Genomic DNA, 27,723 nt, shown 5'->3' on the forward strand with positions numbered 1-27,723 from the left:
CTTAATATCTTAATCCAACTATATATATAGAGTTTAATATAAATAAAATAAAATAATGTTTTTGTGTAAACTAATTAAATTTTTATATATAAGCAATGTTAATAGCCAATAAAAGTGCTTCAATTCTCTAATACGGAGTAGTAAATAAAAATTATTGTAAAAAAACAGTTTTATAAATAATATATGTTTAAATGCTTAGAAAAAGTGTTCCAACGTAACATTTAGCTTATGATGACAAACTTATCTAAATCAAACTCAACAATAATGAGTTAGAAGAAGGGTGCTCGGTGGGGAGTTGCCTTTCTTTTGCGTTTGCGGGAATTTGTTGTGTTTTGATTCTCCTCATCATCAGTCTTCTCAATTGAACAAGCTTCCAGCTATACACATAAAAATAAAGATAATCAAATAACTTAACATTGCAAAATAAATATAGTTTTAATTAAATTCATATTTTCTAAAGAATATATGTTGTGTGTAGTTTAGTTGTACATTACGTACCTTGCATGCAATACAACAGAAGCGATAGAGATGAGGATCGTGCAATTTCCTTTTGCATATATCACAACACTCTCTCTGATCAGAGCATTGTGAGCCTGAACCACTGTGTGGTAGTGGGTTGAAAGATATTATCCACTTCTTGTTGCATTTGTATGTCTGTTACGTTATTATTAGTACTTGGAATATATATATATATATAAGCTAGGCCGGAAACACGTACGTACTCATATATATATAATATAATATATTACAGGCCGGCCTGCAGGTATAAAATATATAGATACCTGGATTTTGGAGATGTCAAGGTATGGTTTGATCTCATCGAAGAGAACAACATCCTGGTACACATGTCGATAAATCTTGAGGATGTTGTGTTGTTGATGATGAGATGATGATGATGAGATAATGCAGTGCTTGCACACAGCTAAATCACACTCAATGCAATACCCATTCAGTTCAAGCTCATCATGGACTGGACAGCTACCAAAAAATGTTTTCTTTGTTAAGGATTCCACCCATTTTGGAACTTTCATACCCTTCTTCTTCGGGACTTCATCACCTCTTCTTCGCTGCACCAAAATGTAATCTTTAATCATAACAAACTTAATAAAAATAACAAAATTAATTTGTTAAATTATTTTTAAATGGAGAGGTTCTGATCTGAAGTGAAAACGTTTCCAATAATTAGTTAAAAAAAAAAAAAAACATTTTCACTTTTGTTGGAAAAAAAATATTTTTTCCCAAATCACTGATTGAGAATGCTAATCAAAGCCGCGTTTTCAATTTTAACTTTTTAGACCAAAAAGTTAAAGAAAAAAGCTTGTTACCAAACATATATTTTAGTTGTTTGACCAAATTAAACAATTAAAAGCTAATTCAGAAAAATTATATCGTTTACCAAACAAGGCCAAATTCAACTTTAAAAGCTCCCGTCATGAGTTTTTCTTTTTCGAGAAAAATATTCTCATCTAAACTCATAAGTTATAAAGTCCGCAAATAGCCTTACTAATTTTATTAATTAGGATTAAATAAACTCTTTTTTAGAAAAAATCTACAAGCATAGAACGAATTGGACGAAAAATAATAATTTTAACTTTGATACATTGTGTATAACTATAATTTCAATGTTTGGTCATTTTACATCATTTCCAAATTTATATCAAATGTGGTATTATTTGAAATTTAAAATAAAATAACAATTTTGTGAGTTAGAGTGTGTCCGCTGGACGCGCGCACACGTACACACACACACACACTTTTCCAAGAGAGAAGTGTGGACAAATCCTATACAAGTACGGAAGTACCCAACGATCTAGTAGATCTAACGATTTAAAAATAAGACGAAAATACGGTGACATTTCTCTAATTACGATTGTACATTTAGAAATGTTTAAAAGTGCATAGCAAATAAACAGTGTTTAGAAATTGTTTTTTTAAATTTACTGTCAACGTGTTTCCAAATGCGTGAAATTTACTTGAATGCACATACCTGTTTACATGACTCTGCTATTGAACTTCCGGTCATTGTTTCATTCTCCATTATTACTTTCACTTCATCACTTTGAATCAGGTGGAGTATTTGGAAGAAGAGGCAGTGTTGGCTATATGAGAAGCTTTACTTGAGAATGAATATAAGGTTGTCAATTTGTCACAAAAATGAAACAAATGAAGCATTTCACCTTTTAACAAGTTACAACTTTAGGGGTAATACAGTAATGCCATTACAGCCAATTCTCAATAATAAATTATCTATACCTGGTGCACACTATGCATTTACTGCATTCATTTATTTCCAAAGTAAGCAGATTTTCCTAATTTGGAATCATAAATTACAAATTAAAATTAAATTTCTTTTTCTGATTTTTTTGACCTTGTTACCAAATGGGAAAATGTGAAATTTGCAACTTGTGTGACTTTAATTTATGTAATAAAAGGTTTTAGAATTTGTTATAAGGTCTGCATTTATGCCGATTAGTTGGTGAATTTTTAGGATCATATTAATCATAATCTTAAGATTTAGTTTTTTTTTTTTATTGAAATATAATAATAATAATAATAATAATAATAATAATAATATCTGTAAGCGAGAAGTAGTGTGGGAAAATCTTGTGCATATTGCCTAAAAAAATGTTACTTGCATCAAAATTCTTCAATCAATAGTGTACCATGTAACTTTATTTTAACTCGTATAAGTTTAATCAATTTACGTAATCAAAAAGTATGCAGAATAGGATATGTGAATCATATCAAATTTTATAAAATTAAGTATAAAAATTTAGTAGAATTAACATTTTTTTGTGACAAAGGAAATCCACAACTCCTCCTTGAGGATGCGTACCCACAAATCACACGGGAAAGGTAAATCGTACTAAAAAAATCATGCTCCACCCACTCACCACTCTTTTGAGCATTTAATTGTGATTCTTAATATTAGTGGTAATGTGAATAACCGAAATTTTACATTATTACCATTAAATTTAATGTTTACTAGATAGGTATTTAACTAGAGGGCCAAATTCAGAACAAAATTAATAGTCAAAAAATCATTTATAGTCAAATTGAAAGTCGGTGTTAAAAATTGATAAATGTGAATAATCAATTGACTATTTATGATTTAATTGAAAGTCTAACATAAAAATTGGTAAATATCAAACTCAAGGAATATTCATAGAATTAACTCTATTATGTAATAACTTCCAAGTTCCTTACAAATCCAAGATTTGAATCTATATGATCCACAATGAAGGTAAATATTTAGAGTACATATTAGAGATGGGTGGGACAGAGTATTCTTAATTCTTCCCACAGCGCTGCAGATTTATTCCACTCATCAAACTGTTACACAGTATTATATACAAACAAAAAATGTGGTAAATAATGCAAAGATACACAACAACACTGTAAATGAAATGTTGGTCCATTTTACAAATACCAACCAGAGTGTTACTATACTATCTTCCAGACATGAGATTTATGAGGCCTTGGTTTCCATAGAAGGCGCCCACATCCCAATCCTCTGTTGACGACGATAGTGTCATCAGAGCCACCACTATCGACCTCATGCTTGGCCGTATTTGAGGGTTCTCGTGAGTGCAAGCTTTCGCAAGCTGCGCCATCTGTCATTTATAAGTACCAAACAAACACAAAATCAATTTAAGAATCTTTACTGAAGAATTTAAGTGTATGCAGATATCAGTACAGTATGTAAAAAAAAAAAAACATTACCTTTCGGACCGAGTCCAATGGGTAGGTGTCTCCAAGTCTAGGGTCAACCAGCGGTCGAATGTCATCGTTGGGCTCGGGTTGATTGAGGACTTCTTCAAACTGTGATCATAAAGAACGCAATTGCTACAGTTAGTACACGAGCCCAACAAAGAACGATCAGCGTCGTAATTAACAAGAAATCTAACAATAGACTACAAGTGCAAAAGTGGTCTTAGGAACGGAATAATTGCTTCAAATGTCTTGGCACCAGAACTTACCAAAGCAACTAGGCCTTTTGACTCGGCTACAGAACCGTTTGCCTTCACTATAGCTTCCTTGCCGGAAATTAACTCATAAAGAACAACTCCAAAAGCATACACATCAACTTTGGGAGAGACGTCTCCGTACTGAGCATACCTGCACAAGTATCGTGAAATTCGTCTCCATAAATCCTCGAGAATGGAAACCAATAGTTTCATTAGCAGTCAAGGAAGGACTACAGAACTTACTCTGGGGGCATGTACCCAAATGTACCAACCAAACGTGTCGGCAAAGATGAACTTCCAACTTCAGTCAGTTTCGTTAAACCAAAATCAGCAACCTGTATCATAAACAATGTACACCAATTTTAAAATTTAAACACAGAATATCAAATCACCATCCACAATCTTGAAATTAGCGGCTCCAATAATAATAATACCTTTGCGTGGAAGTTTTTGTCTATTAGGATATTTGCTGGTTTAATATCGCGATGGATGTATACAGGAACCGTATGCTCGTGTATATATTCAAGACCCCTAGCTGAATCCAGCGCAATTTGCACCCTAGTTGACCATGGTAACGGGTCCCTCCCTGGAATTAAATGCATCGAGTGATTAAAAACGGTTATAATTTCATCAAACAGTTAAGTCTAAAAATCTTACCTGTACCACGCAGATGTTGACTTAAGTTGCCATTCTCAATGTATTCATATACAAGGAAGAGAGAACCTTCAACACAGTACCCTATCAAGCGCACCTGCATTTAATACACCAAAAAGAACGCTTTACAAGGCTTGTCCGTGCAAGAGAAAGCCGACTTTCATTATTATAATTATGCAAGAACAAAATTCTGTAGATTTTCTAAAACTTGATGGGTAAAGATGACAGAAAAAAAGTCCCGAGTAAGTTGGATAAATTTAGACGAATAATGCACATATAAAGGAAAAGGGATAGCCTCAAAAGCTAGCACAATACCAGGTTCAGGTGATGAACACGTGTCAAAACCTTCAGTTCAGCAAGAAATTCTTTTGTTGCTTGCATATCCATTTTCTTAATAGCTGCTTTCTGCAAAAAAAAAAAAAAGATGAATGTCAAGGAAGAGTAGGACTGAGGATAATTCCAGATTATTAAAATCTAGACGGAAATAACCACACACCTCTCCTCTAAGCTCGGCATAGTAGACAGCACCAAAGCCACCCTCACCAATCTTATTTGCGAGGCTGAAGTCACTAGTTGCACTCGCAAGTTCTTCATACGAGAATTCAACAGATTTTTCAACAGTAATGCCCGAAATGACCGGAGCAGCTCCATCAGCAGCACGAGCAGAATCTGCACCTTTAAGTGCCGTAACTTCTTGCCCTAATCTCACAAAGAGGGTAATATGGATCAGTTAACTAAAAAAAATATCTAAATCAGTTTCATTCAATAAGGATGACACAAAAAGATCGACACACAAATTCTTTCAAGTTATCATATTCTTAATTTACTATCATTAAAGGGAATAACAACTATCATTACCGAAGTGATGGGATTGATTTTCAGAAGCTGGCAGCAATGAGACATTCTCTTTCCTCTTTCTGTAAAATCCCACATAGATTAAACCTGCCAATAAAAATACTCCTGCTATTGCTGCTACAGATATCCCAGCTTTGGCTGCAGTTGATAGTCCTGGTTATATAGAGGAACAATGTAAGTTAAGGTATTGTAAAGTCATCTATGACATCTTCAAATTGAGCCCAAGAATTGACAATGAAGAATCCAACATTGTACCTGTGCTGTAGAACAATGAAATTAAACAAAAAAAAAAATGTCAGCAATAAGCAAACAGTAGTAAAATTGAAAAGAATGGACATGATTTTTATTGAAAACAACATCAAAGCTTTAAAAAGCTACCTTTTTGGCGGCATAGGTGGAAAGTTCCCATTTCTATCTGCAAAAAGATTTAAGGCACCAAAGTTAACAAACCTTTCAAAAGTTGAGAGCGGATGAAAACATCTTAAACGGCATAAGCTATTGCAAGGCAACCCATGGGGTGTTAGACATGCAGATATCGGTTTAAAGTTTTAGCAAGACAAACCAGTTGTATGCATACAAAAAGCATGATATATCCATAACTTTGAAGTCCTAACTCCAGTTTTTCTTGATATATTATGATTTAATGCACACCAGGATATGACAATCCTTTAAACAGTCTAGAATATATAGAACAGACTTTCAATCAAATGCAGAAAAAAAATGAAACTTTCCGGTAAACATTGGCACAAGAAATGTCACTGAACACTATCAAACCGCCTATTACCATCAAAATGTCCCTCTACAATATAACCAGTAAAAGACTAGAGCTTTCTCAATTCTCAATAAAATCTGCTCCTCTGCAATAAAGCTGTTATCTTTTTTCTTTTCTACCCTTGCCTATAACAATGGATCTTTAGGAACTGCAACTAGGGCAAGACTTTAGGTGATTGGTTGAACCAACTGAGTTAGCCCGGGACTAAAGCTGTTATCTTTAAAATCAAGGGTTCAATTAAGATGAAACAAATTACCCTATCCTAACACAGAGTGTATATATGAAATGAAGGATGTATCCGTGAATAAGATATACCTCTTCCCGGAACAAACACCACCCCACTCCCGGCATTGAAATTCACTCCCGGATTATACCTACGAACCAAATCTTCACTGACGTTCGCCGCGTTTGCCACCGACGACAAGCTCTCCCCCGGCCTCAGGGGATACGTAACAAACAAGCCGTAGTCCTCGGAGACATCCCTATCCCCGCACGAGCAAGTCACCGTCACATTCAATGTCGCCCCCGTATCCGGAATATCGTTCTCCGGGTAACTGTTAAATCTCCTCAACAAGTCAACAGTCGTCAAATTGGAATAGTACCTTCCCGCAAGGGGTTCGTACGTGTCCCCGGGAGTAACAACGTACGGAAAAACTTTGCCCAAAAACTCGCCGTTTTCCAGGCAATCACATCGGAAAGGCACGAGAATCCTGGTGCCTGCAAGGACGTTATCCTGGTTCGGAATATTTTCAGGGGGGCTATAGGCAATGATATCGGAGCGAGGAACAGAGAACAATTGCGAAGTGAAGGTGAGGTTCGTGCCTTCCCAAACGTAGTACGACGCTAGAGCTAAGTCACAGCCCTCGCTGCAACGGCACTCAGCTGGAGGAGCAAGTGATGATAAGCTAAGAAACGACAAGATCATCCCCAGGAGAATCGACCTCGCTCCATGTTTGGATTGCAGAAAGACCCACATGTTGAGCAAAACATACGACTAATCTCTTGGCGCTGGTAAGATTGAAGAATGAAGAAGGAGAATGAAGAAAGGTCTTGAGAGAGATTTCGAAATGGAGCGTTGACTGAGTCCGGAGAGATATTAATTGTTCAAAAAAAAAAAAAAAAAAAGCATTATAGTCCCATGTCTGAATTGTGTCTAACGCGTCCGAAGTAGAATACATAATTCTCCTCGGCGGCGGGATTGGTTTTACTTTCCAAGGTTGTTCGTCACGTTTTGTTTGGTTTGTACGCGCGATCATCATCTGTTTCCTGTCTTAATACTGTCTCACATATTATTTTTATATAACCAAATAAAAGTATAATTGTGTTTAAATGAAACTGCAGTGTATATAAAATGAAACTGAATAACAATTTCATATATTTGAGTGTATATTGTCGAGTGAAACTGTAGTTATATCAAAATAATACTGCAGTTGTGTTGAAATGAAACTGTGTGTATATAAAATGGAATTGAATAACATTTCACGTATCTGAGTGTACATTGTGCGCTGAAACTGTAGTTATATCGAAATGATAATGTAGTTGTGTTGTAATGAAACTATAGTGTGTATAAAATGAAACTGAATAACAATTTCACATATTTGAGTATATAATATCAAATGAAATTGTTGTTATATCGAAATGAAACTGTAGTTGTATTGAAATGAAACTACAGTGTATACAAAATAAAATTGAATATGTTATACAATTAAAGTTACTTTTTTTGTGGACGGCGCAGAACAGGTACTGTTTCTTTTCATTAAAAGAAATGACACCGTTTTGATGTTTGGACCATAATGCATTGTGGACCATAGTATAATTTGCCATTTGCTTCCAATTTGGGCCTATTTATGGGCCTAAGCTCCATCTAGAGATGCTATTCATAACTCAAAATTGACAAATTAATACAATGAAATTGAAAAATTAGTGAATTTAAGAAAATCAATCCGATTAATACGAAATTGATAAATTAAACATCTCGATAGGACCAGGACTATGTGGTCTAATGGTATCCGGGTTGGACTTCCATTTGGAAGGTTGTGAGTTCGAGCCTCAGTGGAGGCGTTATTGGCTCTTTGTGTTTCAGTAGGTTGAGAAAGTATATGAACAGATACTACAATGTAATAGGGCCAGTAGCATTCAAAAAAAAAATATCTCGATAGGATTGAGCAAGATTAACAATGTTGACCACATTTTTTTGGGTGAATTTGGAGCCCTCAAGAGAGAGCACTATCTAGCCTTTAAATAAGGGGTGTTATAAGTGTCTGCATAAATAAGATCCGTAAGTTCGATCGGAGCATTTTCAAGAATGATCGTTCCCCAATCCATCACCTGTCCCATATTAGCCAGCTTGTCCGCACATTTGTTTCCTTCCCTATTTATGTCCCTAGCTCTATCTCCACTAGAAAATAGAAATTTTCTACTCGTACTTTCTAGAGTTTAACATAGGCTATTATTTTGATATCTTAGAGCAATCTCATTCAGTCAATTGTAGTGATTTTTTTGTAGTTTTTTGCAGACCAACTACAAAAGATAAAAAATAGTAAAAAAAAAAAAAAAAAAAAAAAAAGCCATTTACGTGCCCTGCCAGGCACGAAATGCACACAGTGAGCGTCAAATTTATTTTTCCTATAGCCTACAAAAGACTTTGAATAGCATTAAAATAAAAAGAAAAAAAATTCATAAAAACCTGCTTTTCCATTAGTCCAAAAACCTTGCTATGGTTTCTACTCTGCCAAAAACTAGTCCAAAAATCATTATTGTGATTGGTCTTAAAGTGTATTTAAGATGACGAAGTGGATTTTCAAAAAATTATTTTGATGAATTCTAGTTACAATAGTTTTTTTTTTTTTTTTTTTTTTTGAAAACCAAACACAGAAAACACTTCATTAACTATCAAGTCATTACACAAAGCTTGAAAAATAAAAGACGGTACGGTATCAAACCAAAACCAGCTACGAACAACTAAAGTAGCATCTCTAGCTAATAAGTGAACCACAATATTAGCAGAATGCTTTACAAAACGAAGAGAAACATTTGAAAACATAGATAAGAAACTAGTAATATCACGAACAAGTAAACTATACGGAGCCAAATTTGTATTCTGCATATTTGTAATAACCTGTTGGGCATCTATTTCAACAATTAAACCATCATAGTCATTCCAGTTACAATAGTTAGAACGGTGAAATGTTTCACATATAAAATTTGGGGAAAATGGTCAAATAAACTCCAAAATTTTATTCAAAAAGTTAATTATGCCCCTAATTCTTTAAAAGTTGCAATTAAACTCGTAAACATGTTATTTTGGTGCATTGAAGTCCAAAATCCAATATAGCAAATCACTAAGGTTCCAGCCACCTTCTGACTAACTCCGGCAACCTTACAACTAACTTCGGCAACCTTCCGACCAATTCTTGTAAGATTTTGAGACAAACATCGCGACCGACGCGTTTACTAGTCATTTTCTCAATAGGAGGCAGAAATGGTCGCCTTCAGCCAGATAAGGCAACCAATATTTGGTCACATTCTCGGGCAAAAAGCGACCATTTGGTCACCTTCAAACGAATAAAGCGACCAATATTTGGTCACCTTCAACCGAATAAAGCGACCAATATTTGGTCGCCTTCAACTGAATAAAGCGATCAATATTTGGTCGCCTTCTCCGTGGACGGCAACCGTTCGCTGGTTGTCGGTCACTTTGTTGCTTGAAATTTCGCCAGAGAGTTGTCGGAACCTTAATAACCTGTGATAGCAGGTCATTAATTGGTTTTTGGACTTCATTACATCAAAATAAATTGTTGATGCGTTCAGTTGCAACTTTAAAAAGTTTAAGAGGTTAATTGACTTTTCAACTAAAGATTGAGGGCCTATTTGATCATTTTCCCTAAATAATAAGTTTGTAAAAATGTTCTTCAGTTAGTTAATAGACTTTAACCTCATAAAAACTAATAAAAGGACCAAAATTAGTATTGTAATAAAAGTGGACAAATTACGCTTAAGACAATTTTAAAATAAATGACTAATTATAAGAATGCTTTATATAACTATGGATCAAAATTGATTTTTTTTCTAAAATTAATGTTTACAAGAGTTTAATGACTAGTTTCGTGCTTGTAGAGTTCAAATTATACCAATGATCCAAAAAGAGATAATATGAATTTGGCTAGACACTAGTGTATAAATATTTGAGGACCGATAAGTCAGTTGAGACACATCATCTACATTATTTAAAATCTCTATCCATCTCTAAAGCAGTGAGGAACCCTTAAGTTTAGAGTTCAAACTTATATAAAAGAATTATTACTATTTTTATATCTATAGAACATAATATATTAATATGACTACATTAACATACAACACCATAAACATTTTCCTAATTTTTAAGGCAAAGTTGAGGATGCTTGGTTTGTCCTTATGTCGTAAATCGTAATCAAGCAAAGGACAATTATTTATTGTTCAAATATGGTAATAATTGTGTTTGTTTGAAAGATTCCGCATTTTTTTTTAAATAAAATAATTTCTTAAGAAGGTATGAATGGTTTGGTTGAAATTAATTAACGAGACGGGAAAATCAAATTTATACGGCTACAAAAATGTTGACTACGCACATATCCTTCTTTTTTACGGCGTATTTTTAATGATAAAAAATGTTTATATTAATATCTCGTTTTTATTTTTCCCTCCAAAAGTCATAACTTAGATAACCTAAATGCCCCACTAGTCCACTACATAATTTTCTCTATACGAAAGAGATTCCATCTGCCTCTAGATTAACTCTCTTTTGTGTCCGTAACTAACAAAGAACTACAAAAAATTAAATCATTCTAATTTATTTATAGCTGACTGACTCAAATCAAGAACTAATAGATAAAGTTAAATTTAAAACATTGTTATTACTAAAATAATTGTCTGACATACTTGATTTTTTTTTCTGTGAAAAATTAAAGAAAATGTTTCTTTTAAAAATACCACACATACATGGATTTTATTGAAGTTTAAATAATGAAACTTAAAATATGACAATCACCTCGTACTTAGTTGACACTTCTTGACTTTCTTTCAAGAAAGGTTACATGATTGAAATGAAACGCAACATTAATTTAATATGAAAATCAACTTTATACATATAAAATCATGAGTTTGAATAATTTCATTTTACTTAAAAGAAAAAGATTACAGCCAAGGTGTCGCCCTTCAGTTCTCCATACATTATATTGTTGGGGAGCAAAGAGTAATGGTGTAATGGTCATGCCGATAAGAAGCAGAGATGTATAGTATATGCATGCGTTCAATATCAATATGAATGTGATGATGAACTTTCAGTTGAGTTATCATGATTTACATTTTTCTAAATGCTCTATCGGGTCAGGATGTGGAGGGTCCTTAAGGTTGAGATTCAATCTTTTGGAAGAATGAATGTGATGATGAACTACAAAAAGCTAGGCTGCGCACTCTTAGCTTATAATGCGCCCTACCCATATATGTTAGTTTGACCTACACTATTCTTGGATAATGTCCTTCAACTAGAGATGGTCACAATAATTCAACTAAATTGAATTTATCATAAATTGATATGAAACTAAAAAGTTATGAATCTAAAATTTTCCCAACTCAACTTTCTTTTATAAAAATTCAAAACAAACCTGAACCACTAACTATTTAACTTTTTTTTTTTTTTGAAAGGACTACCCAACTATCTAATCATTATTCTCCCCCCGCATATATCCAATAATTATATCGAGTGAATGCGTTACGCACACTTAAGCCATTCATATTTTTCTCTATAAATTTTGTATAGCATTAAATTTTTTAAATTGAGATGATTTTTTATAATAAGTCTATAGATATATTAAAGTCATTACGTACTACTCCATATTGTTTTTATGTATCCAAATAATGTGTTTATATTACAAATTCGACTGAAAAAAGTATCATAACAATTATATTTATAACATTATGTTACGAAAATCATATTTCACATACTTAACCTTTTCGGGGCATTTGAAAACCCTTCACTTGGTAGCTTCTGCCATTATATTATCAACCGCCACCATCCCCATTGATTATCATTGTCAAGCCCACCACCAGAGCCACCTTAAATTAATTGTTCATCTGATCTCAAACTGTGCTGTTGAAGATCGAATGATATGACACCTTTATAAACAAACAAAATATTATATTATATATTATACAATACTTTTTATGTATATTTCAAAACATTCTTTACTTGTAGTTCAAGTTCTTTTCATGATCGGAAATAAACATATGGTTAATAAAGTATATTTTGATGAGTATGAAATTTAAATTAAGATCTAATTAATACTAGCACGTCATTAATTAAATTCTAGACATAACTTCTAATTATAAAATTATAAAATACGTATGTGTACCGCGTACGTATGTATATTATAGATTTAATTTACAAATATTTAATTTTCTTTATCTCATTTTATTAAGTTGCGTGCTCCAAACAAATCATTGATTCAATATCTAAAAATTTTCAATCTAATTGAGATAAAATTCATAAACAAAATATCTGTTCATGGTTGGAAATTAAGAAATTTCTGACCATCTGAAAGTATCTTCAATAAAGTCGAAAGCCTTTGTTCCGACCATTTTTGGTATTCAGAAAAACCTTTGTCCCTATTTCCGACCACAAGACAAGGTGGTCGGAAATAGCATCCAATGATGTAAACTGGTCGGAAAAATCGATTTAAAAAATTTAAACTGCATATTTTTTTTTCCGATCACCTTTACTTTGTGGTCGGAAGTTATTGAGTAATATGAAGGAGAGGAAAGAAGAACACAGTATATTGAAACTGAATGATTAACCTATACACAGTGCAGGTTGAGTTCTATATAGCTAGTACAGAGAGATAGGAGGGAAAAACAGTTAAAGATGAAAAACTAACTAACTGCTTCATAACAAGCCTAACTAACTGCTAATGAGCTAACTGGCTGATCTTCACTTGCTTGTTTGCATGAGCCTCCTATATGTGTTAACGAAGTTGAAAATTCTAACCTATTTCCCCACCATAATTTTTCGACAAAAAATCAGAAAAATGTCACTTTTCGATTATTTTTTTGGTGATCGAAAAAGTGGTCAGAAAATCAAAGATTTCCAGCCGTGATTTATCACTTTTAAGTAAACCTGAATTCATTTTAATTATTTACACAAAAAAAAATATTTTGCACCAAATAAATAAATAAAATGGCCTTGGGTTGTTTATTGTAAATAATCATAAAACAACCGTCCCTCAACAATGTGCATACATGTATTAAAGTAATTTTATTTTACTTTCTAAATGCCAAATACTAAATTACACTATTTGACTATTATTGATCTCAACTACACATGTTCATCAATAGTTGGAGTTCTAGTAAAAACAAAAACAAAATAAAAAACATATATACACAAGTTTGATTTTATAATTATTACAAACTTTCAAGTTTGTAATAATATTTATAAAATTAAAAGTGTTTCTTTTTTTTTTTTTTCAGCAACCTTTAACCGCTAATCTACACAAATGGATGGATCAAATCAGTCATCAATTTTTTTTTTCCACCTGAGAGTAGGGGTGTAAACGAATCGAATCGAGTCAAATATCTTACTATTCGATTCAAATTCGACTATTTTGATAACTATTCGTAATCGTATTAGAATCTAAAATTTTATTCGTATTTGATTCGGATGCATTATTCGAATATATTCGATTCGACTCGAATATTCGAATTCGAAATGCCTAACTTATTTTTTTCAAGTTCTCCAATAAATTAAGACAAAATATAATAAAAATTTAAATTTAAATAGCATAAAATTTTAATTTCTATTAAATACTATTATACTAATATTGTATTAATTTACTAATTTTCTTCACCGGAGTCGCGCCATGTTGCTGTCGGAGTTGTTGAGTGCTACTTTGCCGTCATCCTCCGCCGAAAGCTTAGAAAGAAAACAGATCGAAGAAGCCGTCACCATCGTCGTGCTGCTAGCTAGAAAAAGTCGTCACCATCGTCGACTCGTCATGCTGTTGCTGCTGATGTACATATGTGAAGTCCACCGTGACTGTCGTCGTCGCAGATCTGGAGTGGAGTGGTAAGAAGAATCTTTAGCTATGTAGTGGCGAGTAGCGACTACGTGAGGGGAAGAAGAAACTTTAGCTATGGCTTTAGAGTTTATAAACTAACGAGGACAGAGTCACTGAGGCAATGAGGCGTTTAGAGTTCCGACCTTCTGGGCTTAGGTGATAATTGATTAGATCTTTAGCTTATATATATATTTAAATATATTTGAATATTATTCGAATCAAATATATTATGCTTTGTATTTAAATTCGAATCGAAATATGTATCTGCAATATTTAAATTCAAATATTTAAATTCGAACCACGGATGGAATAAAAATATTTAATTTGTTTACACTGAGAGTATATTTTTAGTATAATGGGCATGCACAAAAGTACTCATTAAAACAAAGACCAACAATACTTTTAAGTGTATCAAACTATTTGTCTCCATTTTCCAACATATGTATGACATGGACCAACCACATCCATGTACATATGTACATATAATCAAAGTTGTTGTACCACCTTTGCCTTAGCTTTAAACAAACCTATTCCATATATTTTACATATTTCTCAAAACACAATAATAATATTCCCCAACACAACCATGTATCATCACCACCACTTTCACTTCTGCACCTCCTTTCTCATTGCTCTCCTCCTATTTAGCTCCCCGTCGATCATAATTCAAGCCGTTCTGCCGCCGGTTGATTCTCCCGCCCCGTCGGAGCGAAGCAGCGAGCAAGCGTTTCAACCTTTGCCGGCCGGTGCTCCGGCAGCGTCTAGAGATCTCGAGCCGGAGAAGAGAAGAATCCCCACCGGATCAAATCCACTCCACAACAAGAGGTAGATAGACTTGGAGCTGTACATGGCCGCCGTTTATGGTTCATTTGGAGTTAATTTAAGTATAAATTTTCTTGCATGTTAGGTAGTAAGCAAGCTTAGAGATAGAATAATAGAGGTGTTATACAGTAAGCTTATACATACTTCTCTACAAGCTAGCTTGGAATGAGGTAAACTTTGATTGCAGAGATTATAAGTTTACTTAGTTTCGAGACACTATAAGAATTGTATTTTTCTTTTTCTTTTTATAGTTTTTATAAGTTCTCGTTAAAAGTATTAATATTGATCAATTATGAAGCTGATTGTAGTATATTCTTATCTAGAAGTATGAAAGATCAATTATGCAATGTTTACATCCCTACCGATCATGTCTTGTGTTTATAAGTTTAGTTGATGTCATTTTTATCTGAATTTAATACAAATTTAACACTACTGTGTACTTTACAAAGTGATATATATATATATATATCACTGCACGTAGGCTTTATTTAGCAGAGGTACATTAGAGAGGTATAATTTTACAGTACACTTCATAAAGTTCAGAATACAGCCACGACATTATGAAAATTTTCATTATTTCAAACTTTGTTATTCAGAAAACATATAATGTGGAGTAATTTTTAAAATTTTCAAATCTTTATATGAACTTTTTCATTTTCATTTATCAAATATGAAGTTGAACCATTCAATTTAATTTGCTGAAAAAATTACTTCATGCAACCACCTTGCACTTAAGAGGACTGCCCTTAGCTTTCATGGTGATTGAACCTCAGAGAGCATGCACACTTGAGGCTACCTCACTCCCATCACTTCTTAAAACCAACACACCATGTTCTTCAGGTATTGCTTCTTTTAATTTGTTGGCTATGCCTGACAAATTCCCTCGCAGAATTGTAGGCACCTCTTTTAGGTGAGAGGAGAGATTGGGTACTCTATACCCAAGTTAAGAATCGAACCCTGACCTTTGATTAAGGATGGATGAATCTCTTCCACTCAACCATATCCCCATGTTATAAAATCACTTTTTAGTAAGGCTTAAACTCGAATTTTGAGAACCTAATCCCTCTTTGTCATACTAGGTTAAGAACTCACAGACAAATGCTTAATCATTTGTTTTTTAGCTTTATCTTCTTTGTATGTTTCTGGGAATGGAAAATGACCAAATGACCAATAGTCTATATCTGAACTAAAAAGTAAATAAAATGCTTGTAGCTGACATCGTCAGTGTGACGTCACCATAATCTGTATTTATATCGTGAACAACTGAACATAGTTACAACTACTCCATAAAAGCGACTGTTCATAACTTTTTGTATATTATATTGAATGTTAGTTACAAGAATATTCAATTTATATGTATACTTGATACATTGTGAACGTAAAATAGAACCGAAAATATATACTCATCAAACAGTATTTGAACTCCAAGTGTCGTCAGATGAATCTTTCCTCGTACCCGTTTGCTCCTGTGTTGTTGAACACTCCAGTTCGTAATCTAAACCAGCTCCATATTTCCAGGCCTCAAGCCTCCGCTTCCACTCATATCTCATCTTGGCCGGGAAGGTGTCTATCAATGGCCTGACAGGATAACCACAATTTCGTGACACTAAGGATAAACATAACGAACTAAAGCAGAAGAGGTCGATGTCAAAAACCAGATATTAAGGAAACATAATTGCGTGTTACCTAATTGCAGGGTCGAGGTAAGTAGACAGAAACGTGTAATATCCCAGCATGAAAAAATGCCCAGACCAGTCGAGAAGCACTGGAATTCCAACCTGGAAATCAGACATGCACAACGTACGAGTATTCAATACCAGAAAGATGCCATTTTGCAGTGTTCCCAGTTCAGAAATCTATTGTGTTTTCTTGAACGTTATAAAAGAAGCAATGTAAAATACCTGCTTGAATATCGATGGAAGAATTTGAGGTTTAGTTAACATTACTAGGCCTAGTGTCTTGACTAGTGGCCCGAATTGTATAACATCCTGTATCGGTTCAGATTAACAGAAACCAAAATTAGTTCTCTAATCCTTGTAGAAACGGAATTCTAAGATCAAGAGAAAGGGTGAGTCACCTGAAGGAACGGTCTCAACACAGGATCCCCAAGTCGCTGGCAATTCATCATATGACAAATAAAGTTCGGTAAAAGGACGAGCAAAAACATGTCCCAAGAAAACATAATTGAGAATTTGAGACCTACCTGCATGCTTCGGAAATTGGAAAACAGGAGATCATTAATGAAATCCGGTGGGACATCAGAGTGCTTCTTTGCGGACATTGCCCTTTGAAATAGCCAAGATGCACTTAAGTTGGGCTGTAAAACAATAACTGCATTACGATGATGGCACTAGAACACACATAATTGTTTATGCACTACAAAAACTGACCATGTAAGGATTCAACAGTGACAAGCTCTGAGAATCCAGAAAATCTTCATCAACTGCTTCAATTATGCCTTGTTCCTCAAAACAATTGAAAAATAATCAAGTTAGAAGCCTAATCTGATAATCCTTCCAGACATCCATAATTTTATTTTGTCATTAATGTTTTGTTTGCTTAAACTGATAAGACAGATCTGCAGTTAGCCTAAGAGACCTTGTACCGTTAGTTAATCTACCAAGGTGTCGAGTCAAACTCCCAAAACCACCAAAAGAAACAGGTGACTGTATGCCACTCGCATCTCCAAACTGCAATCCATTTGATACGTGAGCATATTGAATTTTGGGGGTTCAAAAGACTCGAACAGTGTAAGGTAAAAATACCTGTAGAACACGATCAAACGCTGCTTGCAGCGGGCTGCCAAGTCCACCAACAAAAAAAAGTGAGAACGCAAAGTGTCAGCAAATAACGGTAACTAGTAACAAATGTCACAGCATAGAAATTATCTTTTAAAAAAATACTTTGCATAAGAAACCGACAAAATGAACCTGAAACTCAAGTATTTACCTATCACGATATGTTGGGAATATACCAAATATAACTCTTAAGATCTCCAGATTGTCAAGAGACACCCCCTATAAAGTTTGAAAACAAATCACATATTCCAGGAACTTAATGGATCTTGGAGGATAGGAAAGAAGTCGACTCTACTTAATTTATAATGATGATTACTTCACCTGATAGCTCGGCATCAAGTCCCAGTAGTCCTCAAGTAAGTCTTCCAGTTTCGGACATCCAGGTTGAGGGTCAACATAAGTGAACATGTAAGTAGTTCGGTCCATGGAGCCTGATCCAGCAGGAAACGCCTGCAAATTGTCAGAGTGAACAAGACTGATGAAAAAAGATCATTAAACAAATTTTTAGTGCCCAAGTTATCTGGAACTAAGCACTGAGAAGCCTGAAAATTTCTCCGACCTCCCAAAAGTAATGCACTTTTGATTCTCCAGCTTCCTTGACGGAAGCACTGCTGAATATAACATCACTTGTAGAGTTATCTTTGAATCCACGACAGCACGTACCAACCACCAGGCAAACACCGTCTGGTCTCCTTCCACGTCTAATCTAACATAATACTTAAACATCAAAAGCCATTTAAACCCACAAGGCTCAAACCACACAAAAACAGTAAAGTGATTGAAAAATGTTTCCATAAGAAAGGACAATCGCTAATGTTTTTATGAGTTACGTATTCCCTCGCTATATTGCATATTCCCAAGCCTGCAATTCATAATAGATAATGATGATCTATTCCATGTATTGTTCGTGGTTGATGGAAGGAGAAACGCCAAAACTTGGAGAGTCGGAGGTTTAACATAGACATTGCACATAATTCACAGATGAAAAATCTCAAGCAAAAATTTTCACCTGTTTTACAATCGGAGAAAAGTTCCCCATTGCATCAATAATGAGCCGTGATGACAAAACCTTCCCCTCATCTAAATGCAAAACCTATGATATAAAAGATAAATACAGTTGTATGAGGAATTAAGCCAAAAATGTTTTAAATGATAATGTAAGTCACTTTTTTTTTTATACTAAATCCAGATTTTCACAAATTTTTGTCCATTTAGAATATAAAAATTATAAGTTTTTTATATAGTAATTTGCGATCTATTATTCCTAGTTTTGTATCCTTTGAACTCAACATCCATTTCCTGGTCATTGGTTGAATACAAAAAACAAAAAACATTAGGGGTGAAGAGAGAGAAAAGACAGACAATATATATCATTTGAACACTAAATAATTGAGGCTACACTGTGAGTTAAAACGGTCCTTATTCATATCTGAGTTAGTAATCTTACCACTCCATCCTCGTAAACATTTATTGTAGACACATTGTAACCCTCAAAAGTGACACCTCCAAGGGAATCAAAGCGCTCTTTCACAATCTGTATGAGCCTTGAGGGCCTACAATTACAGAGGTGCAATAAATAAAATTTCAATTATCTTATAGATGAAAAATAAAATTGCTGATAACCTCACAGTTCAGTGGTATAAAATAATACGATGTGATAGTGTCTTTGTGGAATAACAACAGGGTACTTGACTTACGAAATACCGAGGTTGAGAATGTCATTGACCCAAATGTCACCCCTTCCTTCAAAACCACATCTGTTCTGCAAAGTAAACAAAATCAAATGTAGAAGAAAACATATGTAACAACCTACCAAATAGACAAATACTATGAAAGTTCTGCTTCAAACCTAGATACTTTGATATCACTTAAACTGGCATCTAAAGGAATAAACGTACAGGATTGTAACTGGCAGCGACAGCCCTTTCTATGTCGTCTTCTGTTAAGATACCGGCTTCTACCAGTTCCAGTAGCTCTTTCCTTGATATATTCCATTCCTGTTCTCTCTGTTCATCAATTACCCAAAAATCAAATACTTATCATCTAATATTAAATCAGATGGTTAGTTCTTCACTAAACATTTAGATATCAAATCCCACAAAATGATCAGTAGAAGAATAGCATACCCCCTTCAAAACATTCCTTTCTACAATTCCGACCCGAAGACCTTTGGAACTCAATGCAGTGGCAATAAAGATCCCCAAAGTACCTCCACAAACCACCACATCAAACATCTCCAGAGATTTTCCACCAAGTTCAGAATCCTTATAGGACCCAGACACTGTTGAAACTACTTGCCTTGGTACCTGTGTGACTACTGCACATATGCAATTTCATTTCATATAAAAATCACACCTTGAAGGGTAATCCCAGTCAAGTTGGTCAGACTCAGTAACCACAAAATTACAAGTTTCATCGGGAGCAAACAGACCTATTAGCCTTTTTAGTTTGAGTCAGTGAGTTATAGGCAACCTCAACCCGGGTTTCGTGCACACCCTTGGTAGTGGGTGCGGGTTTCACTCATCACCCAAAGAAAAAAGAAATTCACAGATTGACAGATAGCAGTCTAGCAAATTGCCACATTACACATAAAACATTAAAAAGAAAACCCAAGTGAACAATTATACAGTCACAGCTCTAAACCTTGTGAAGCAGAGCAAATGTCAGACCAAAGCTGGTCCAATCTTTTCAAAGCATTATAAGAGTATGCGCCACCAGCTCCGCCCACCTCTCCACTTACAGCTATGCTTTTCATTATCCTCTACAAACCAAGACAGAAGCTTTATCATCATCCGTAGTGCCCGGAAGAAAGCAGAGTGCAAAGTACTCCGTACATTACAGTGATAGAAAGTAGGCGATTTTCCAGTGGTAAAAAAGAAAGAAAGAAAGAAAATCAAAAACATGCCTCGGTTCTGGAAGGAGTGGCCTGTGCTATGATAGAATTGCTCCTTTTTCTGACATGTGGTGATGGAGTTGAATGAAAAGGGAATTGGAAGACTCCATTTGTAGAACTTGTAACAATCGGCTTAAGCACCATTTTCATGGCGACTCAGTGTCAAGATTGAGTCTTTCAACTCGCCCAGTTTCTCATTAACAACTCTTCTTTGGACCCAAGCCCCGGCAATTGGGCAATTCTCAACACACAAAAATATGAGAAAAAGCGCGAGACACGTCTCTCCTATATAGCGGCACTTGAGTCGCACGTGTACGGTCCGAGGCTGAAATCTTTAACCCTGTGGTGATTTTAGAGGCTCACCACGGCGGTGATTTGCACTCACCCCCTCTTCTCTTTTCTTGCCAGGCAAAAACCCCTCGCTCCAAGCTCTGGGTTCGGCTCGGATTCTGCGTAGCAACTGAAGGCGTTTCAACCTGAATCAAAAAGCGAAAGCAATAGTAATTCTTTGCACATCTCCCACGTATGCATTTTAGAAATTGCCCCCACATTTCTTGAATTGAATCTTCCCTAGCATATGCGAGCTGCTTCTAGTTTTCTAATCAAATTAGGACCGAATTTTCGAAAGGGTATAAATTCGGTGTATTGGGAACATATATGGGAGGGTTTTTGTATGGATTATCATGTTCGTGTATAAAAATAGTATTTTTAGTAATAATAAATGGTGAATATAAGTTTTAATTTCTCAGTTTCTTTGTCAATGGCTTTGCTCTCGAGCTTCAAAGCTAGGTTCTTTATGTTGATGCGATGCCTAAAATGATCAGTAGTATCATTTTAGAGTTAATTCCAACAATGGTCTTCCGACTATGTTAATTTTTCAAAATTAGTTAAGCTAGGTTCTTTATGTTGATGCGATGCCTAAAATGATCAGTAGTATCATTTTAGAGTTAATTCCAGCAATGGTCCTCCGACTATATTGATTTTTCAAAATTAGTTCTCGACTTTTAATTTGAACATTTTATGTCCCTTGACTTTCAATTTTTTTTCAATTGAGATCCTTTTGTGAGATTGCGGAAAATTGGACTTTAAATGAAAGGGTAAATTAGTCATTTCAGTTGTCTAATATATAATTCTTCGTATTTCTTCATTGTATACGCGACTTCAGACATCAGATTCACTTAATTGCTTAATTCCTAAATCCACTCGAAGAACAAAATTCCATTAGGGATTAAGTAATTAAGTGAATTTGATGTCCGAAGTCACGTATAAATGGAAGAAATATGAAGAATTATACATTAGGCCGATGAAATAACTACTTTACCCTTTCATTTAAAGTCCAATTTGCAGTAATCTGACGAAAGGACCTCAATTGGAAAGAAATTGAAAGTCAAGGGACGTAAAATGTCCAAATTAAAAGTCGATGACTAATTTTGAAAAATCAACATAGTCGAAGGACCATTGCTGGAATTAACTCTATCATTTTATCCGTATGCGTTGAGATTATTTTTATCTTTTTCGAAAAATGGAAAATTTTTTTATGTTGTAATATAATTTATACTTTAGGAACAAGAAGTGAGTACGACCATTAAGGACAAATTTTACAATAATTTTTATAATTTAGGGATGAAAAGTTCAGTGTTTCCTTTAATGTTTTATGTGTTAGGATGGTAGATCTATAATAAGTCAAAAGCATAAAATGGTAGGGGTTGGAATCTAACTAGGAACCTGGTGTCATTGAAAGACCTTGACTGATATACTAGCAAGGGTGAAAATATTAAAATTGACGGAATGACTCATGATTTACTTTTAGGGTGGAGTTATGGAAGTTTAGGATTAGTGTTGAGAAACATAATATATTAATAAATATTAAAAAAAAAACAAAAACAAAAACATGAAAGGGTCAAAGTGGATGTGGTGTATTTACAATATAATTGAAGTAACATGGATAAGGAGGGATACTTTTTGTGTTTCCTATGTACATGATAATGTATTTTGTTAAGTGATTCATGCACATGATAGCCTATAGGTCTAGGAGAGATGATTTCATGGTCCCCATCCACTTCAAGCTTATAATTTGTTGGAAGCCTAAATTAGAATGTGTACGTGATTACTTCACATATATAGTGCATTATAAGAATTTTCTCTCTATTGGAAGTGTAAGAGAGGGGCACTGTATGTATAAGAGCCCATGGCTGCTAAAACATTCATTTTCCTGATGAGAATTAGAAAAATGCAAAGATCTTTTTCCTATGAGGAGCATACAAGATTAATCATCATTCTTGTGTTAAAGGTTTTTTGTAAAATCTCCAAGCATATAGCTATGGACACTGAAATGATGCCATCTTGATGACAAATGTGAAGAACGATCAATAATGAAGACTGAGTGACTATGAAGTTAACAGTTTGACCAATTTGTGATTAATTGGATAAATTTACAAGCAGTTAATGAATCACATCATTAGTATAATTGTTGTTGTTTTGAAGGGAACATGTCACATTATTAATTAAATATTTAATAAAGACAATTTTTATCTTAAAAACATTTTAATTTATTAATTCAACAATTCGGGTAAGACTATGATGTACAAAGTCAGAACTCAGAAGTTGGAATTCGAATGTAATCCATTTGTTAGCATTTTCTTTTTTGATGCATGGTTTATACAATTATACCTCAACCATTCATTCTTTTTGCCATATAAAAAGTGATACTTATACTGTCAAAATAATATATTTTCACTTGTAAAACATGATTGTCAACTCGTACCTAAAAGTCATGAGTTTTATTCTTGTCAAAACTTTAATTTTTTGATCAAGCTCATTGCACATAATCTTTCTAGTATTGTTTACCTCTCTGTGTTTACCTTTTAAAGCTATTTACAACGCAATAATGAACTGAGACTGGTTCTTAGTTATAATTAGAGTATAAATGCTTACAAAATATTTTGATATATTTTTAGAACATTTAAATAGAAATGATGATGAAAGTCAAATTTAGATTATTAAGAAGTTAATGCCCAATTTAGTTTTCAATTATAGTGATTATCTTTTCTATTTAGTCCTAAAGGTATTTAATTGGGTCCCCTACTTTGAAAGTTTTAACTATTTGAGTCATCTCACTCATCTGGAATTGTAGCATGGTAATTTCTCCTCTATTAATACACAATTTGGTTTTTACTATAGTAGTTTTATCTAAATTAATCATCGACTATAGTGGTTAATACCCAATTTAGTATTTGACTATGGTTATTTTTTTCAATTTAGTTATTGATTCTAACAGTTGATGACTCAATTAGATAAAATCATCAAAGTCAAGGATCCAATTAAGCACCCAAAAAATATATATATTTAAAACTAAATCGAGAAAAATCATTATAGTTGACTAACTTAGATATTAACTCGCAACTTTTCTTCTTGAGATAATCTACAACTCAAGAGTAATGGAAAAATCATTTTGACATTTTGGTAAAATTATAAACTACGAAATGCATTTAATGATATATAATGTGCACCGAGTAATACAATAAAGTAGTATGACTAATAAAATGCAGAAAGTGTACCCAGCAATACTACAAAGTGCATATAATAATGATATGTAAAAATGTAATCGTTTTGAGTTCATTTTATGCTAAGAGTCACATATGCTAAGTGTACATCTATATATAATGGGATGCATTGTGTTTTGTACTTTTGTTCATTCCACTTTTTTAATGATAACAAGTTTAAAATATGTACTAAAATGTCGTTGTATTTTTATCATTTTTTTTTTACTTAAGAGTCGTTGATCATCCCATATCGATGACTGTGTAACATTAATCCATGAATTTTACAGTAAGACTTGTTCCACACTTCCACTTGATCATATATATAAAGAAAATTCTCAGGGAAAATCTTTATTCATTAGCACAACACAATACTCATTTTTACCTCCAACTTGTTTTTTATTAGTTGCACTGTGTTTTTAATGCACCATATCATTTTTTTGGGATAAGGGTTAAATAGGTCATTCGATTACACATCAAACTGTAATTGGGTCATCAAACTCACAAAAATTACAATTAAATCCATAAACAACGCAAATTCATGCAATTCAACCTAAAATGACCTATTTACTTAGTAATAGGTTTATTTGGCGATTATCGGATTTAAACATATTTTTTAAAATAGTATTTTAATAATTTTAAATAAAATAATTATTTAAAATAAAAAAACATCCCACCCCTCTCATATGCCTTCGTCTCCGACGGAGATGAAGGCGATGTAGCGGTGGTTTTTTATTTTTATTTTTAATATAATTGGGTCATCAAACACACAAAAATGTAATTAAGTCATCAAACTCACAAAAATTACAATTAGATTCCTAAAAAAAAAAAAAAAGAGAGCTAATTCATGCAATTGAACATAAAATTAAATGACATGATATTTACTTGGTAATAGGTTGACTTGGCCGTTACCAAATTTAAAAACATTTTTTAAAAAATAATATTTTACTAAATTTAAATAAATAAATAAATAAATCCCACCCCCTCATATGCCTTCGATCTTCGTCTCACAGCCAGAGACGAAGAAGGTATCTTCGTCTCCGGCCATAGAGATGAAGGTATCTTCGTCTCTAGCCATGGAGATGAAGGTTGGTTCTTTGTCTTCGGCAGAGACGAAGGCAAGGTAGGGTTGGGTTTTTTTTTTATAATAATTATTTAATTTAAAATTATTACAATAATATTTATAAAATGTTTTTAAATTCGGTAACCATCACGTAACCCTATTACTGATTTTAGGTTTAATTGTGTGAATTTGTGTTGTTCAATGATCCAATTACAATTTTTTTTAATAGTTTGATGAGTGTAGTTTCGTGTGTAATTTGATGACTTATTTTGCCCTTATTCCTTCCTTCCTTTTTTTTTTTTTTTAGTTAATTCCATTTGTTGTCATAGATTTATAGGTGACATTCTACTTTTAGTATTTTTTTTTTTTAATCAAAGCATCCTTATTGGTCCCAATATTATTGTGACATGACCATTTTGGTCCTCATTCAACAAACATATTTAAATGATGTTAAATACGAGAGCATTTAAGTTTTTTTTTTTTTTTTTTTTTTTTTTTTTTTTTACAAACTGGGTTGACCCACTATATATATATATATCTAATTAACGACTAAGTTGCATGTTTTCTTCAATTGCAATTCGCGCCTATGCAGTAAACCATTCACAACCTGAGGCTCCGTAGCAGTGGAATGACACATAAATTTATGACCAAAAAAAAATTTAACACGTATAATTTAATAGACTAAAATGCCCTCATATTTAACGTCATTTAAATATGTTTGTTGATGGATGATAAAAATGGTCATGCCACGATAATCTTAGGACCAATCAGAGATGTCCTGAAAATAAGGGATTAAATGTGAAATGTCACCTATAAATCTATAACAAAAAATTATTGAATTAACTATTTTTTTTCTTACTTTTAATCTCAAAATATTTGTACTCATAATTTTTTTCCTTCAAGTTTTATTTTTATCATTTAAAAAAGAAAACTCATAATTCTTTACAAAGTAGATTTTGTTTTATACGTACTTTCTCAATTATTTTTAGTCTAAAGATTCAATATTTCTACCATCAAAATTCCACCTTGATACGTAATTATTGTCATTATTTATTTATTTATTTATTTATTTATTTATTATTTTGTCTCTATTGGTCCCTCTGACCACTAATCTGGTAAGAAGTCGCCAAAATTATATTCATCAAAATGCTGGGCTTTTTTTTTTTTTTTTCTCTGCAAGGAATGCTGGGCATTTTTATTTATATAGGTATGTAAATTCTCTCCCACATGCATGCAATATTATACTCAGAAATTCAAAAAAAAAAAAAAAAAACAAACAAACGAGTTTACATTGTTTTGAGTACAACACCAAAAGGAAGTGGAAGAAAACTACAAACTACAAACTACAAGTGGGCAGATTTCTTGTGCATACCGGCATTTGACCCTATCCGCGGAACTCATTGAGTTACCGTGATTTACGAGTAGTTATGCTGTGCATCCGTATGCACCATGCATGGTGCATACGGATGCAAAAACGACGTCGTTTTATTAAAAACGCACGTCTCCCTTTAAAAACAAATTCAGGTTCGCTTCCCAGCAACAGCATTATGTTGTTCATTCATTATGGAATTTTAGTTCATAGATTATGAAATTTTAGTTCATTGATTCTGGAATTATACTTCATCGATTCTGGAATTGTAGTTCATCGATTCTGAAATTTTAGTTCATAGATTCTGGAATTTTAGTTCATTCATTCTGGAATTTTTAGTTCATAGATTAAATTCTGGAATTTTAGTTCATAGATTAAATTCTGGAATTTTAGTTCATAGATTCTGGAATTATAGTTCATCAATTATGGAATTATAGTTCATCAATTCTGAAATTTTAGTTCATATGTTGTTGCTGGGAATCGAACCTAAATTTTTTTTTTAAGGGGGGACGCGCGTTTTTAATAAAACGACGTCGTTTTTGCATCCGTATGCACCATGCATGGTGCATACGGATGCACAGCATAATTATGGGTGATTTACATCCTCCCAAATACTCTGTCGGGGCGGAGTGGGGTGGGGGGAGGGGGAGGTCCTTTAACGTTGCAGATTCAGCCTTTTGGGAGATGAAAACTACAAACTACAAGTATTTTCACAATTTCTTTTTAATATAATGAGAATTTGGAATAGACACAAACAGTCGAAAACACCTTTCAAATATTCTCAGTTCCAACTTGTTGATAAATTCTAGCAATTTTTTTTTTTTTTATCAAATTAATGTTAAGATTCAAAGCTTTATAATTCCGTTTTAAGGGAGGTCCATCCAATTGCAAGTGGTCAATCAG

General features: G+C 33.5%; 3 protein-coding genes across 3 annotated transcripts; all 3 read right to left on the minus strand.

The window, feature by feature from the left end:
* Positions 1–269: 269 nt before the first annotated feature.
* On the minus strand, positions 270–2,038 carry LOC109187413. Its single transcript, XM_019337598.1, has 3 exons — positions 1,988–2,038; positions 783–1,067; positions 270–377 (listed from the first exon to the last, which is right to left on the minus strand). Exons 1-3 carry the CDS (start codon positions 2,036–2,038, stop codon positions 270–272), a joined length of 444 nt encoding a protein of 147 aa, XP_019193143.1.
* Positions 2,039–3,241: 1,203 nt separating this feature from the next.
* Positions 3,242–7,365, minus strand: LOC109188091 (lysM domain receptor-like kinase 3). Its single transcript, XM_019338602.1, has 12 exons — positions 6,565–7,365; positions 5,856–5,892; positions 5,733–5,737; positions 5,481–5,630; positions 5,119–5,321; positions 4,938–5,027; positions 4,626–4,719; positions 4,403–4,554; positions 4,212–4,303; positions 3,981–4,119; positions 3,724–3,822; positions 3,242–3,614 (listed from the first exon to the last, which is right to left on the minus strand). Exons 1-12 carry the CDS (start codon positions 7,223–7,225, stop codon positions 3,450–3,452), a joined length of 1,887 nt encoding a protein of 628 aa, XP_019194147.1. The 5' UTR covers positions 7,226–7,365; the 3' UTR covers positions 3,242–3,449.
* Positions 7,366–16,425: 9,060 nt separating this feature from the next.
* Positions 16,426–21,663, minus strand: LOC109187702. The gene is made up of 18 exons (XM_019337974.1): positions 20,862–21,663; positions 20,600–20,717; positions 20,083–20,273; positions 19,855–19,962; positions 19,654–19,718; positions 19,404–19,509; positions 18,966–19,049; positions 18,516–18,662; positions 18,278–18,406; positions 18,108–18,175; positions 17,924–17,957; positions 17,764–17,848; positions 17,549–17,616; positions 17,362–17,475; positions 17,236–17,271; positions 17,060–17,146; positions 16,845–16,936; positions 16,426–16,736 (listed from the first exon to the last, which is right to left on the minus strand). Exons 1-18 carry the CDS (start codon positions 20,997–20,999, stop codon positions 16,565–16,567), a joined length of 1,842 nt encoding a protein of 613 aa, XP_019193519.1. The 5' UTR covers positions 21,000–21,663; the 3' UTR covers positions 16,426–16,564.
* Positions 21,664–27,723: the final 6,060 nt, after the last annotated feature.

Source organism: Ipomoea nil, unplaced genomic scaffold, assembly GCF_001879475.1.
Source record: "Ipomoea nil cultivar Tokyo-kokei standard unplaced genomic scaffold, Asagao_1.1 scaffold1421, whole genome shotgun sequence".
NCBI lineage: Eukaryota > Viridiplantae > Streptophyta > Magnoliopsida > Solanales > Convolvulaceae > Ipomoea > Ipomoea nil.

Excerpts from the sequence above, each read along its gene's own strand:
- LOC109187413 (XM_019337598.1), bottom strand. The coding sequence starts at position 2,038 with ATGGAGAATGAAACAATGACCGGAAGTTCAATAGCAGAGTCATGTAAA. Across the intron at positions 1,068-1,987 it reads TAGCAGAGTCATGTAAACAG|CGAAGAAGAGGTGATGAAGT; the intron begins GTATGTGCATTC and ends ATTTTGGTGCAG. Across the intron at positions 378-782 it reads TTGACATCTCCAAAATCCAG|CTGGAAGCTTGTTCAATTGA; the intron begins GTATCTATATAT and ends TTATGTGTATAG.
- LOC109188091 (XM_019338602.1), bottom strand. The coding sequence starts at position 7,225 with ATGTGGGTCTTTCTGCAATCCAAACATGGAGCGAGGTCGATTCTCCTG. Across the intron at positions 4,555-4,625 it reads TCAACATCTGCGTGGTACAG|GGAGGGACCCGTTACCATGG; the intron begins GTAAGATTTTTA and ends ATTTAATTCCAG. Across the intron at positions 3,823-3,980 it reads CAAAAGGCCTAGTTGCTTTG|TTTGAAGAAGTCCTCAATCA; the intron begins GTAAGTTCTGGT and ends TTATGATCACAG.
- LOC109187702 (XM_019337974.1), bottom strand. The coding sequence starts at position 20,999 with ATGAAAATGGTGCTTAAGCCGATTGTTACAAGTTCTACAAATGGAGTC. Across the intron at positions 19,050-19,403 it reads ATGTTTACGAGGATGGAGTG|GTTTTGCATTTAGATGAGGG; the intron begins GTAAGATTACTA and ends TTTATATCATAG. Across the intron at positions 17,958-18,107 it reads TTCCCAACATATCGTGATAG|CCCGCTGCAAGCAGCGTTTG; the intron begins GTAAATACTTGA and ends TGGACTTGGCAG.